Genomic DNA, 15273 nt, shown 5'->3' on the forward strand with positions numbered 1-15273 from the left:
CAAACCATAAATGTCTGAACTCCGCACCGCAAAAATAACATGGTTGCTGTGGTACATTTATTCTGATTGGCAATTTTCTGCATCAGGTGGCCTGATTTGAGATGTGTCGATGCAAACAGGATTATTAGGGCAATCATTCTTCTTGCAAAGCATGTAAACGTTAAAATCGAACTATTACTATTCACATCGTATTATTGTGTGCATGTAATCACACTCATTGTATTCATTCCTTATTCCTTTGTATTCATTCCTTAGGATAAATTAGACACATTAGACTAATTATAGAACACATTGTAGATACCATATATGATATAGAATATGTTGTTAATTCAGTTTATAATAGTAATTTAATATGGTGTTAGAGACAAGGAATTCCACTGTGGGCGTTGTATTGTAAACAAATAATTACACGTGTAGGCCTATAGGTAGGTTTTCTTGCGTGTGTGAGATGAACGTAAATGTGTGTTGAGAAGTGGGTGTCGCTGTGCATGCTGGTCCTAGAGCAACAGAACAACCGGGTTTTCACTGGTTACCACGGCCACAAAGTGATAATTGGCTATATTATTTAAAATAAATGTTGGTCTTAATTTGAGGTTAGGCATAAAGTTAGCAGTGTGTTTAAAGTTAGGGCTGAGGTTAGGTTAAGATTTGAAAATCAGATTTTAAGAAGATAAATTGTAGAAATGGGCGGGATTTATGATTTTGTGGCTGTGGTAACTAGTGACGACCGAACAACAGTGTAGAGGGGGAAGACGATTCGAATGCTGCTTACTTTGGTAAGAAGCGAACAGTTCTTCTGCAGGAGCTGAGAGTGCTGTGACTGTCGGCGTACCAGGGTTCAAAGTTGCTTCTGATCCGCAGCTTTGGGATTTTGCCAACTCGGATTGAGGTTGCTCTGTGAAAGCGGGCGAGATACAATGTATCCAAGCCTGCTCTCTCATTGCTCCCTGGTCCTCTGACGAGCTAAAACCCCACTGTCTATGGAGGGACAAACGAAGAGCGCAACGCTCAGGTACCAAGTACCCCCATTTCGGTTATCTGGGAGATGGTAACAAATGAACGGCACTGGAGGGAACATGGTTGAGAGGACCAGCAAATTTTTGTTGATCGTCGTCGGATCCGTCTTCTTCATGATGATTTTATATCAGTACGTGGCTCCTGGGGTGATGAACTTCGGGTCTCCACAGGGGTACCTCGCCGAGGACAATATGGATATTTTCCCCACTCCGGATCCCCATTATATAAAAAAGTACTACTTCCCTGTCAGAGACTTGGAACGCACCGTTGATTTCGAGATCAAGGGTGAAGACGTGATAGTGTTTCTTCACATACAGAAAACTGGCGGAACCACTTTTGGCAGGCATCTAGTGCAAAATGTTAGACTAGAAGTCCCATGTGATTGCAGACCAGGGCAGAAAAAGTGTACATGCTACCGTCCCAACAGAAAGGAGACCTGGCTGTTTTCGAGGTTCTCCACTGGCTGGAGTTGCGGGTTACATGCAGATTGGACCGAGCTCACAAACTGCGTTCCTGGAGTGCTCAACAAGAAGGAAAACAAATCGAAAAAACTGAGGTATGTTGTTTTGACATTCCGTTTGCCATCTCATCAGTGATGCCGTAGGCTATATTCGAATAAAGAGCCACACAACCACAGCCTATGCTGTTGACCCTATGCCCCACTCAACCCAGCGGGCGGTGTAAACACGGGCAATCTGCTCCCAACTGTGAAGTGAAAGTGGAAAATTACTGCGTTATCAACAGCTCTTGTAAACACCGATGGGATTCCTGTTCTGTTTTAAGTGGTTGCAATATCACACCAGGGTACATGTTCACATCGGTGTCCTCTGGAGTAGAAAGTACACTTTTGCCACCTTTTTATCATGACATTATAGGCTACTTAAATGTGTCTATTTCTATGACTACATTATTTAGCACACTGAACAATATAATGATTCTCTACGGTTTTATCACATTGCTGTAGCTTACCTGATGGATTCACTTGACTTCAAACCTTTGTTGTTCATGGAGTGCTGCAAAAAAGCACACACATACCATGAATTCACACATTTTAGGTTTGGACCAGATATGGCCCACCCCATGCTTCATAAATGCCCGTTTTCACCTCAGTGTTGTTGAGATGTGTGGCACAGGCCTGGCTGCAGTGCAAACTTTGCAGTTTTTTTGGGAGGCTTTGTTACACTCTAGCAACTTCCAATGCTATTTTGACAACAGAGACCCTCTGCAGAATTCTTCCCATTCATTTGGGTGGTGCGAGGGTTTCCCTCTGAGTGCGGGTCTCCTGGCACATGGTACCACAGTAATCAGCATGCTCCCTAGCTGTGGACCACACTATTATGGGTGTAGTTTCACCTATCACTATGCTTCCAGGGCCATCTTTGTAGTAGTTTTAATGGCCAGAGTCCCAGTGCTGGTTTCGTTTAGCCTGGTGAAAACCAAGTTCCACATTGGGGCTTAACAATCACTAATAACCTAGTTAAATTTGCCTAGTTAAATACGTTGTTAAAAAAAAAAAAACACCTGTCCGTTATGTTACTATCAAATCATCATACAAAGTTAGGTAACAGAATGACGGAACAAACGGTCGTTCTGTTACGAAACTTTACATCTGCGCTGTTCTTCAAGTAAATGTGTTTTTGTTCAATTAAAAGATCTATGCACAGCGATTTTTGAACTTTTACTATCGAAAAGCGATATCCCAAGTATAAATACAGTAAAGTACACACACTAAAGGGTAAAAAAAAATATGTTTTTAACAAAAGAGGGGGGGGGGGGGGTTTAGACACAACTGCAAACTTCTAGGAGTAGGGCATTCAAGGAGTTTGTCTAATGGTAATACTTGATGTCATCGGCCTTCCCCCTTCCTTGAGGAACAATGGAGAACAAAAGAGGAAAGCCCCCCCCACTTGTGCTATGTCATGACTTATCTGGACCGCCTATTGAGATGTGCCTTGTGTTAATTTTAAGTAAATGAGGTGAAAAGCAGACTGGAGTGCCATTATCTTTGCAATCATTGGTTTTTGTTTGGCATACCTACATTTTTTTTAAAGTGAAAAATCTTGAGTCTCGGCATCACTATGCTACCATGAAATTGCCCTCATGCAGTATTATGAAAGTTGAGCCACAGTTTTAGGAGCGCAGTGGTTTGGAACATAGAATTGTGTCTGGGGTAATCATTCAAAAGGCATGCCGCATGCATGTTGCATACCCGTGTTTCCATGGCCAGTGTTAGTTGCCCTGATTCAAGGTCTCCTGACATGCTGTCAAATATACATGGCGGTGAACAGTAATACATTTGGTTAGTTTTATTTTGTCGTGGCAGACGGAGCCAACATCTGAGATTGGTTTACTGTTTTTTCTATGTACATTTCCATGTATATTGAGACATTCATATCTTAGAAATGCTTATTATATGTGTATGGCAAAAAAAAATTGGAGCTCTATTTCCTGGGGGTGTTTTCATCTCTACCGTTGACCATTCAGTGTGAGTGATTGGCCTCTTTCCCTTATATGAGCTCTGGATACCACTGACTGTTGTTGTTCTAGTCTCTGATGTGCCTGTATCACGGACGCATTTTAATAACGACTATATCCCTCCTTTCCCAACCACCGTGAAAAACAAAGCCCTGGATTGTGAGCGCCCCAAAAGACATGAAAAGGGGCCTTTTTAGAATGCGGCACAATGGCCGACCATCACGGATGGTCCACCACAGGCTATACTGATGGAAATTGGGCATTTCATGGATGATTATGTCCAATCACTGGCTGAGAAGGGGGTAAAAATACAAGCTCAAGTGGTCTATTGCTGCACACTGCTGGCTGAGCGCATCAATTATGTCCTGAAGCGCGGGTCTAATCTGGTTCTGCTGCCAGCAAAGCCTCATAGTTATTACAGATGTGCATCACAACCTGCAGCTCTGACCAATAGAGCCACATCAACAAGTATCCCTCCCACCCACCTCTCTGTTTTTAACAACATGGATTGTGTGAGTGAGTTGGCTTACCCTTTGGCTTAATGAATGCACCACTGATTACGGTCCCCTCTAGCAGCTCATATTTTGTATTATATTCTACACAGCATGACATGTGCATCTAGCATATTCATTATCAGACAGCTGCCATTACATTTCGCTTCAAAATAGACACATGATTATCTGTGTGGTAATGTGAAGTAAACATGAGCGTGATGTTTAGGTACCTCAACCTCATCATTGCTGGGTTTGAGGGACTGGTCACAGCCAGGGCATGCTATTCACCAACAGCCTTGGTTTGTCAAATGATTGCCTCGCCTGGTTTACCAACTACTTCTCTGATAGAGTTCAGTGTGTCAAATCAGAGGATCTGTTGTCCGGACCTCTGGCAGTCTCTATGGGGGTGCCACAGGGTTCAATTCTTGGACCGACTCTCTTCTCTGTATACATCAATGAGGTCGCTCTTGCTGCTGGTGAGTCTCTGATCCACCTCTACGCAGACGACACCATTCTGTATACTTCCGGCCCTTCTTTGGACACTGTGTTAATTCTTGCTCCTACTTGAGACGCAGACGTCTCAAGTAGGCACCTGGAAATGCAAATGCGCTACGCTAAATGTACTCGTTAAAACTCAAACGTTCATTAAAATATACATGCAGGGTATTGAATTAAAGCTACACTCGTCGTGAATCTAGCCAACAAGTCAGATTTTTAAAATGCTTTTCGGCGAAAGCATGAGAAGCTATTATCTGATAGCATGCAACACCCCAAAATGCCTGAAGGCGACGTAAACAAAATAATTAGCGTAGCCGGCGCTACACAAAACGCAGAAATAAAATATAAAACATTCATTACCTTTGATGATATTCTTTGTTGGCACTCCTATATGTCTTATAAACATCACAAATTGGTCTTTTTCCCGATTAAATCCGTCCATGAATGCCCAAAATATCCATTTGTATAGCCTGTCTGCATCACGAAAAAAGCTCTCTTCCAACACGCAACGTCATGTTTAAAAATTATAGAAGTTGCCTATATTCTTTGACAAAACACTTCAACCTACTTTTATAACCCAACTTTAGGTATTTGTAAACGTTAATAAGCGATCAAATTGATCACTGGGCGATCTGTATTCAATAGCAGCTACAAAAGAAAACAGTGTCCATTTTCCATCTTCCAAAATCGATTGAGGTAGGCTGGATGGAATCACGGATCTATTTGTAATGTCTCAAAGGATTTTTGTCAATGAAAATGACGTTTTTGGCGACATCGTGTGGAAGCTGTAGGAATTTGCATCCGTCTCCATATTAAATTTGGTTTCCTTGAAATAATCCATGAAAGGGGCGCATGGATACTTTTTTCAGATTTCAGTGACCAGTTTTTCTTGCGCTTTTCGATGAAACACACGCTCTGTTATAGTCACAGCCGTGATTTAACGTTTTAGAAACTTCAGAGTGTTTTCTATCCACACATACTAATCATATGCATATACTATATTCCTGGCATGAGTAGCAGGACTCTGAAATGTTGCGCAATTTTTAACAGAATGTTCGAAAAAGGAGGGGGTAGGATAAAGAGGTTAACAACCCTCCAGGCAAGCTTCAATGCCATACAACTCTCCTTCCGTGGCCTCCAATTGCTCTTAAATACAAGTAAAACTAAATGCATGCTCTTCAACCGATCGCTACCTGCACCTACCCGCCTGTCCAACATCACTACTCTGGACGGCTCTGACTTAGAATACGTGGACAACCACAAATACTTAGGTGTCTGGTTAGACTGTAAACTCTCCTTCCAGACCCATATCAAACATCTCCAATCCAAAGTTAAATCTAGAATTGGCTTCCTATTTCGCAACAAAGCATCCTTCACTCATGCTGCCAAACATACCCTTGTAAAACTGACCATCCTACCAATCCTCGACTTTGGCAATGTCATTTACAAAATAAATTTTTTTTGTATATAGACTTATATATAGACACATTGTATATAGACTTGTTTATACTGTATTATTGACTGTATGTTTGTTTTACTCCATGTGTAACTCTGTGTCGTTGTATCTGTCGAACTGCTTTGCTTTATCTTGGCCAGGTCGCAATTGTAAATGAGAACTTGTTCTCAACTTGCCTACCTGGTTAAATAAAGGTAAAATAAATTAAATAAATAAATAAATTCATGTGTTTTTGCACATCTAATTCAGAACCTCTAGAAAAGTAATGCAAGTACTTCAATCAAATAGCCGATAAGAGTGATGGCATCAATGCCATTTAAATTGTGAATTTGAAAAGAAAGAAATGTCCTAATCACATCATACAGGGCATTCAAAACCTGTCTGTTGTTTTGATCACTACGATGACCCTTTTTTGCAGTTTTGAAAGTGGCTCCAGTAGACTGTGTGTATGCCTCTGATTAATCCTCCTTGTTAGTTATATGTGGGTAATGTGGTCATGTGATACTGATGTAATTCAGTGCAGAGCTCAGACTTTTTTTTTAATATCCGCCTTTAATGGATTTCATGGAGGGGGCAGTAACTCATTATGGCCATCATAAAGTCCACAGTAAAGGCTCATTATCGGTGGCCGGCGGGTCCCCCCCCCCACACACACACATTTTCTGCGCAAAAGCAAACCTCTTTTTGTTGTTGCTGGTCATAAGACTGTAAAGTCACCAGGGCATCACCTCAAAGCACATTTAAATGAGGAAATCTGTTCCTAAGTATTCCCATGCATAACTAGAGAGGCATATGTGATTTGTAATGTAATCAATGTTTGCCATTTTTCTGGTTTTGTCAAATGCTATGTCTGTTTGGGTTTCTAGTGGTCAATTTGCAGTGTACAAATGATTTAGAACTATGTTCCGGCCCCCCGACCATCCACTCAAGGAAAAATCGGTTGAATGTAATTGGGGACCCCTGGCCTATATGTTATCACACGCACTCATGCATATATTACATAAACACGTGTACTGTACACACACGTGACAGGGGGGAAGAAGGTGATGAATGGGTGCTTTGGAGTTAATCTCCCTTGATGAAAGAGCAGTCTGTGGCATTAAGGTCTTGAAGGCTCTGAATGAAAACATGAAAAAAGATCCCTGAGTGTTCTCACAGCAAAACCTCTCTGGGGAGTAGGATTCTCAGGGTACTCATGAAATATCAAAAGTGCTTCCCTCAAGTATTGGTGTCTTTTTTTCCCCCCAAAGTCAAGCTTCATCACCGTTGTGGCAATAACAGCTGCAGTGAATGAGGTCTTGCGAGCCGACAAGTACCTCAAACTAACTGAGGCATGGACCATCACCCTATCTCATCACAAGTATGCTCATATCACCCATGTTAATCTCTTCCATATGTCATGGGTCATTCCACAAGAAAGAGGATTTTGACACCCACCATCTCGGATTGTTCTGAAAATGTTTCTGTTAGAAACAGATAAGATTAGCATTCCTGCAACATTATTTTGTTGAAATATAATTTGATCTCTTGAGAAATTAAGCTAACTGATTGTATGCAAATTTGCCATTTTTTAATTTATAGGATTCATGTAATTTTCAATAAATATATAGTACCTAACATCCGATTTAGACTTTTTTCTAACAGTGAGTAGGCTGACATGAGGAATCCAAAGAAATGGTCAAAAGCCACACAATTAGCTTAATTTCTCAGAGATCAAATCATATTTCAACAAAATAATGTTGCAGGAATGCTAATCATATCTGTTTCTAACTACAGAAATGATTTCAGAACAATCTGAGATGGTGGGTGTCATGGCTTGCTTAAATTACATGGAACGACCCTCATGTTTTCCTAACCTCCTTGTTGCCTTAATTAGAAATGGGCCCATTTTCTAATCCGCTTGCATGATTAATTATAGAGTCCCTCAAGAATGAAGACAGAGTTGCCCAGGTGTGTCAACGCTTTTGCTTGCATCGGTTTACGTAGGTATGTGAACTTTGGCAGACCGAGTTTCTTTCACATTCTCTCAGATTCTGCAATATGTTTTTTCTAGAATGGCTGTGTCTATATTTGCGTGGGACTGGGTCAGGATAGTTGTTATATCAATTTTACAGTATATTGCCTAATCTGTGAAGTATGTCCTTCAAAATGCATTCAACAACATTTCCTCCCCCCACAGCACAAATGATTAGTTCCTGGAAAACATCCCCGACCTAGAAACAAGTTTGTGTCTCTACTCTACCAAATTCACTTACAATGGTTGATTATTTGAGCACTAATCTCTTAAGTATCCCTTGGCAACAGACTGTTTGGATTCCCTGTGGGACTGACTGTCTTGTCCTTTGTCTGCCAACAACAGAAAACATAATATTTAGAAAACAGGTACAATTACCCTATAGCCTTTGGGTTTTAATGACCCTCCCCGAGGAAGTTGCTGACACTATTTCAACGTAATTCCCTGTCCTAGAGAGAAAATGCACGTTTAGGTTCCAGCTCTGAAGAATGACAAAGGCTACTTATACAAATTGGGTGTGGGAATTTCCAGGTGGAGTTGATAAACATCAACAAATAGGTCACTGACGGCTTTCGGTGTAGCTAGCTAGCATGCTAACCTAATCTCACTATTTTGCAAATTTTTATCGAGCGAGCTTATGTTATCTGTTGCATTTTTCCCTTTATTTTTACTACACCATGTTCAAAAGATTAGCCAGCTGGCTCTGGCTGATTCTGGAGCTGGATTTGTCAAACGCATTGATTTATGGAAATATTTGCCACCGATAGAAACCACTGGCCTATCTCTGAAGTCTGATATGTGTTTTTCTACATTGAAATGGACACCTCAAACGTCTGCCGGCTGCGGCCCAGAAAAGCCAAGTCAGTCCATGCTCATGGTTCTCACAGGGGATGTGAAATGATAGGCTACAATGACCTTCTGATTTTATTTTGTGGGTGCCTTTTCTAGCTAACAATACACCAATGAAAGCAGTGGAGCATTTAGTGAAGCAAATCTTTAGTGGTCAAAAAACATTAATCTTGGGGGGACTGGGGGAGTAGGTTTGCAAAATGCTATCGTATCATGCAATTATACAATTTTGTAAAATGGTCAGATACTGTTTATGAATTTTTAATACAGACTAACTAAAAAATAAAGGAAAATTGACCTTTGACTGACGTTGCATCTGTTTCTGATTAATATGCACTGCCAGGCTGAAACTAAATGTAGGCTGAAAAAATTTAAATGTCATATAGGAAAAGCCACCTCATTTAAACAGATTTTCGCAAAGTGGGCAGTTCAGATTTGTCACTTCAAGCCCAAATATATCATACTTTGAAAAAAACTTGTATTTATTGATGTAAATAGTTGAGCAACATCATGGAGAAGATCTGGCCATCATCTTTAAGCTTTCTACTGGTGTGGCTGTTTTAAAATTGTCAGTCTAGTCTCTTGCTTTGTCATTTAGACAGACATCAACAATTCTTCCCCCTAGAAATTGAAGTGAAGAATTACAGTTTGTGGCGTTTACCTACTCAACCTGCACACTGAAGAGGATCAGTTTGCTGAAACATTTCTGCATAACTTGACTGCTGCGTGCATTTACAAATTTGGCCTCATGTTAATGAATAGAAAAATGTAATGACCCTAAGAATGTCTTGTATGAACAACGATTCGCTAATGCGCTGGTATTCCTGCAAAGGACAAATGTCGTCTACTAGTCCAGCAGCTCAGACTGTGCAACAACATTGGTGTTGAGTGTAACTACTGCCACAATAGCAGCTTGCCTTTCGTCCAAGTGATGCCATTGTTCCAGATTTGACACTGTAGCTTTTCTTGGAACTGAAGGTGATCTATTTCATCAAATTAAAGGACACTGTATATCCCCCAGATCTGATTATTAGTGAGTGGTTGTGGGGTTGGACATTTTATTGGATGTACCACACTTACCACCTCAGATTTGAATGCTGGTGCCAATAATCATTAATAATCAAATAGACTAGTCACCTTGTATTTATTAATCATTAGGTGACAGATGCTTAATTGATGCAAATATAAAGAGAGACCCTAGATATTTTGAATAGCATATTCTACCATCCTCTTAATAGAACAGGAATTCAGTAGCCTATTCTAGATGAAGGATAATGTGTTGAGCTAGTAACTACACAATATCACCTATAGAGGCTTGGTGGGATAACGTGCTTGGTGAATTAAAATATAGGCTAGCTTGAGCAATGAACTTGGGCTGATTTTTCAAAAGGGGTCAGGAGGGTACGGGGGATGAGCAGATATAGATAACCTGTCAATTGGGGAATCCTCCTACCCCTGTAATCCCGTTGAAAGGTGTTCCTTAGAGGTAATAATAGCACCGGTGGTTTACGAATGTGATTTAGTGCATGGCTGTGGGACAGGGCCCGGCCAGCGTGTGGCAGGGTATGGGGGCCATGGTTAAGCTACTAACGGGCTGTGGAGACAAATGAAAAGCCAAAGCCTCTCTGGCTTGCTTTCCCTCTGTGTGCAGTGTTTAGCAGTGGTGCAAATAATACTTTTCGGGATGGTAAAAGGTTTTCAGCAATGGTGGGAAAAGTACCCAATTGTCATGCGTGAGTAAAAATAAAGATACCTTCATAGAAAATGACTCAAGTGAAAGTCACCCAGTCAAAATACTACTTGAGTAAAAGTCTAAAATTATTTGGTTTTAAATATACTTAAGTATCAAAAATAAATGTAATTGCAAACATCTACTTAAGTATCAAAAGTAAAAGTATAAATCATTAAATTCCTAATATTAAGAATTTACGGATTGCCAGCAGCACACTCCACACTGTGAGTCTGCCATATCAGAGGGATGACCAGGGATTTTCTCTTGATAGGTACGTGAATGGGACTATTTTCCTGTCCTAATAAGAATTCAAAATGTAACGAGTACTTTTGGGTGTCATGAAAAATGTATAGGGTTAAAAAGTACATTTATTTAGGAATGTAAGGGAGTAAAAGTTGTCAAATATAAATAGTAAAGTACAGATGCCTAAAAAATGACTTAAGTAGTACTTGAAAGTATTTTTTACTTAAGTACTTTACACCACTGGTTTTCAGTGTAAACTAAAATGACTAAAACCAGATAAAGCATGTAAAAAGATAATGGAGTATTATATTTTTTAATAACATCATCTTTGAGAACTAACATTCACTGTCCGGGAGAATATAAAATTCCAAAAATGTAAAATTCCATTTCGATGGCTTATGCCTTGTTCTTATGCTATGTCAAAAATGTGTTTAATTGAAGGAAATTAGCTTTGAAACTGACATTTTTCTCTCAGCTCCATGACAAAAGGTGTAGAATTGCAGTAAACTAGCTTTATTTAAATATATGTGTGTGTTATATAATATACATATACAGTTGAAGTCGGAAGTTTTACATACACCTTAGCCAAATACACTTAAACTCAGTTTTTCACATTTATTCCTAGTAAATATTCCCTGTCTTAGGTCATTTAGGATCACCACTTTATTTTAAGAATGTGAAATGAGAGAATGGTTTATTTCAGCTTTTATTTCTTTCATCACATTCCCAGTGGGTCAGAAGTTTACATACACTGAATTAGTATTTGGTAGCATTGCCTTTACATTATTTAACTTGGGTCAAATGCTTTGGGTAGCCTTCCACAACCTTCCCACAATACGTTGGGTGAATTTTGGCCCATTCCTCCTGACAGAGCTGGTGTAACTGAGTCAGGTTTGTAGGCCTCCTTGCTCGCACACGCTTTTTCAGTTCTGCCCACAACTCTTCTATGGGATTGAGGTCAGGGCTTTGTGATGGCAACTCCAATACCTTGACTTTGTTGTCCTTAGGCCAGTTTGCCACAACTTTGGAAGTATGCTTGGGGTCATTGTCCATTTGGAAGACCCATTTGCGACCAAGCTTTAACTTCCTGACTGATGTCTTGAGATGTTGCTTCAATATTGTCACATAATTGTCTTTCCTCATGATGCCATCTATTTTGTGAAGTGCACCAGTCCCTCCTGCAGCAAAGCACCCTCACAACATGATGCTGCCACGCCTGTGCTTCACAGTTGGGATGGTGTTCTTCGGCTTGCAAGCTTCCCCCTTTTCCTCCTAACATAACGATGGTCATTATGACCAAATAGTTTTATTTTTGTTTCATCAGACCAGAGGACATTTCTCAAAAAGTACAATCTTTGTCCCATGTGCAGTTGCAAACCGTAGTCTGGCTTTTTTATGACGGTTTTGGAGCAGTGGGCTTCTTCTTTGCTGAGCGGCCTTTCAGGTTCTGTCGATGTAGGACTCATTTTACTGTGGATATAGATAGTTTCGCACATGTTTCCTCCAGCATCTTCACAAGGTCCTTTGCTGTTGTTCTGGGATTGATTTGCACTTTGATTTGCACCAATTTACGTTAATCTCTAGGAGATAGAGCGCGTCTCCTTCCTGTTCGGAATGACGGCTGCGTGGTCCCATGGTTTTTATACTTGCATACTATTGTTTGTACAGATGAACGTGGTACCTTCAGGTGTTTGGAAATTGCTTGACTGATTTCTTTTGATTTTCCCATGATGTCAAGCAAAGATGCACTGAGTTTGAAGGTTGGCCTTGAAATACATCCACAGCTACACCTCCAATTGACTCAAATGATGTAAATTAGCCTATCAGAAGCTTCTAAAACCATGACATCATTTTCTGGAATTTTCCAAGCTGCTTAAATGCACTGGAAACTTAGTGTATGTAAACTTTTGACCCACTGCAATTGTGATACAGTGAATTATAAATGAAATAATTTTTTTGTAAACAATTGTTGGAAAAATGACTTGTCATGTACAAAGTAGATGTCTTTAACCGACTTGCCATAACTATAGTTTGTTAACAAGAGATTTGTGGAGTGGTTGAAAAATGAGTTTTAATGACTCCAACCTAAGTGTATGTAAACTTCTGACTTCAACTGTATATAGTGCTATTTTACCTTTTCTTTTTTTTTTTACATTTGTAAACAAACTTTTATACATGTCAACGACAACTTATAGACACATAAAAACAACGACTACATCTGCCCAGCCCAGCCCCGCCTGCCCCCCCCCCCCCCCCATCCCTAATGCCTGCGTTATTGTTTGCCACCTGGTCTTAAATTGTACCAATTGTGTTTTCCTCAGTCGCCCATGCTATTTCAATAATAAATCATTTGATATTCCCATTGTGTCAATGATAGTGGATTGATTGACTTTACTATGTTTTCTAAATGAGTGACGACAAAAAAGAATAGTCCAGCCCATCGAGTATCTCACTACACACCTATATGTCATGTCTTGAAATATGCAGACAGATGGATTAAAAGTATGCTTATACTGTAATACTTCTGACAACCAACTTTCTAGCTCCGCCTAAAACTTCAGAACTTTGTAGTGTTACCAAAAAGCATGGAGTGAGTCATTATTAGTTTTACACTTATTTTGTCTCTTGTATAGTAACTTCTATACATTTAGTTTACACTGCATTTGAAAGTATTCAGACCACTTGATTTTTGTCCACATTTTGTTATGTTGCAGCCTTATTCTAATATGGATTCAATTGTTTTCCCCCCTCATCAATCTATACAAAATACCCCATAATGACAAATCAAAATAGGCTTTTAGACATTTTTGAAAATGTGTAAAAAATAAAAACTGAAATATCACATTTGCATAACTATTCAGACCCTTTACTAAGCACTTTGTTGAAGCACCTTTGGCAGCGATTGGGTAAGTTTGGCACACCTGTATTTGGGAAGTTTCTCCCAATCTTCTCTGCAGATCCTTTCAAGCTCTGTCAGGTTGGATGGGGAGCATCGCTGCACAGCTATTTTCAGGTCTCTCCAGAGATGTTCGATCAGGTTCAAGTCCGGGCTCTGGCTGGGCCACTTAAGGACGTTCAGAGACTTGTCTCGAAGCCACTCCTGCGTTGTCTTGGCTGTGTGCTTAGGGTCAGTCTCCTGTTGGAAGGTGAACCTTTACCCCAGTCTGAATGGCTGAGCACTCTGGAGCAGGTTTTCATCAAGGATCTCTCCCATTCCCTGCCGCTGAAAAACATGTCCACAGCATGATGCTGCCACCACCACGCAGTTTGGCATTCAGGCCAAAGAGTTCAATCTTGGTTTCATCAAGTGCCTTTTACTGAGGAGTGGCTTCCGTCTGGTCACTCTACCATAGACGCCTGATTGGTGGCGTGCTGCAGAGATGGTTGTCCTTCTGGAAGGTTCTCCCATCTCCTCAGAGGAACTCTAGAGCTCTGTCAGAGTGACCATCAGGTTATTGGTCACCTCCCTGACCAAGGTCCTTCTACCCCGATTGCTCAGTTTGGCCAGGTGGCCAGCGCTAGGACATTTCTTCCATTTTAATGATGATGTAGGCCACTGTGCTCTTGGGGGACCTTCACAGCTAAATACATTTTTTTTGTTACCCTTCCCCAGATCTGTGCCTTTCAACACAGTCCTGTCTCGTAGCTCTACGGACATTTCCTTCGACCTCATTGCTTGGTTTTTGCTCAGCCATGCACTGTCTACTGTGGGACCTTATATAGACGGGTGTGTACCTTTTTCCAAATCATGTCCAATTAATTTACTTTACCACAGGTGGACTCCAGTCAAGTTGTAGAAACATCTCAAGGATGATCAATATAAACAGGATGCACCTGGGCTCAATTTCAAGTGTCATAGCAAAGGGTTTGAATATTTATGTAGATAAGATATTTCTGTTTTTCATACATTTGCACAAATTTCTAAAAACCTGTTTTCACTTTGTGGCATTGTGTGTTGATTGAGGGAAAGCATTTATTTTATGAATTTTAGGATAAGACTAATGTAACAAAATGTGGAAAAAGTGAAGGCGTACTTTCCGAATGCACTGTACACTGGGTTAAGAATACAAACTGTATTAAAACTGTAAAATATATTTTACATCTGCCCCATTGCAAAATGAATAGAAATGTGGAAAATGTGCTTTAAAACAGCAGTATTCTGGCTCTGCCACCAAGAGGAGGGCCTCTAAAACGGCACAAATCCTAGTGAAAACAGTGTGTGTGTGAGCGAGCGACTGGTTTTAACCCAACCATATTTTTATGAGTAAATTCTTTACTGTGGGATCTTGACCCCCAAGTGTGTTATCCTAACCCTGTAGCATGTGTAGACAACAATCTCTCTTGCTCATTTCTTTACCCACACTGTTCTGCTAATAAGAAAACAAAGTGCTTATCCAGATGATGATGTGTTCAATAGCTGCTGTTTATTATTTTTTTAAATGGCCACAGTTAGCATGTGTGGTCAGTCTGGGATTTTGACTGTGGTAGGTTATTT

General features: G+C 40.3%; 1 protein-coding gene across 1 annotated transcript in view; it reads left to right on the forward strand.

Moving 5' to 3' along the window:
* Positions 1-508: 508 nt before the first annotated feature.
* Positions 509-15273, forward strand: part of LOC110489724 (heparan-sulfate 6-O-sulfotransferase 1-B) — a 102287-nt gene continuing 87522 nt past the window's right edge. Inside the window, exon 1 of the mRNA XM_021562515.2 lies at positions 509-1573. Coding sequence (XP_021418190.1) covers positions 1056-1573 — 518 coding nt within the window. The 5' untranslated portion in view covers positions 509-1055. The remainder of the gene's footprint in view (positions 1574-15273) is intronic.

Source organism: Oncorhynchus mykiss, chromosome 15 (assembly GCF_013265735.2).
Source record: "Oncorhynchus mykiss isolate Arlee chromosome 15, USDA_OmykA_1.1, whole genome shotgun sequence".
Classification (NCBI taxonomy): Eukaryota; Metazoa; Chordata; class Actinopteri; order Salmoniformes; family Salmonidae; genus Oncorhynchus; species Oncorhynchus mykiss.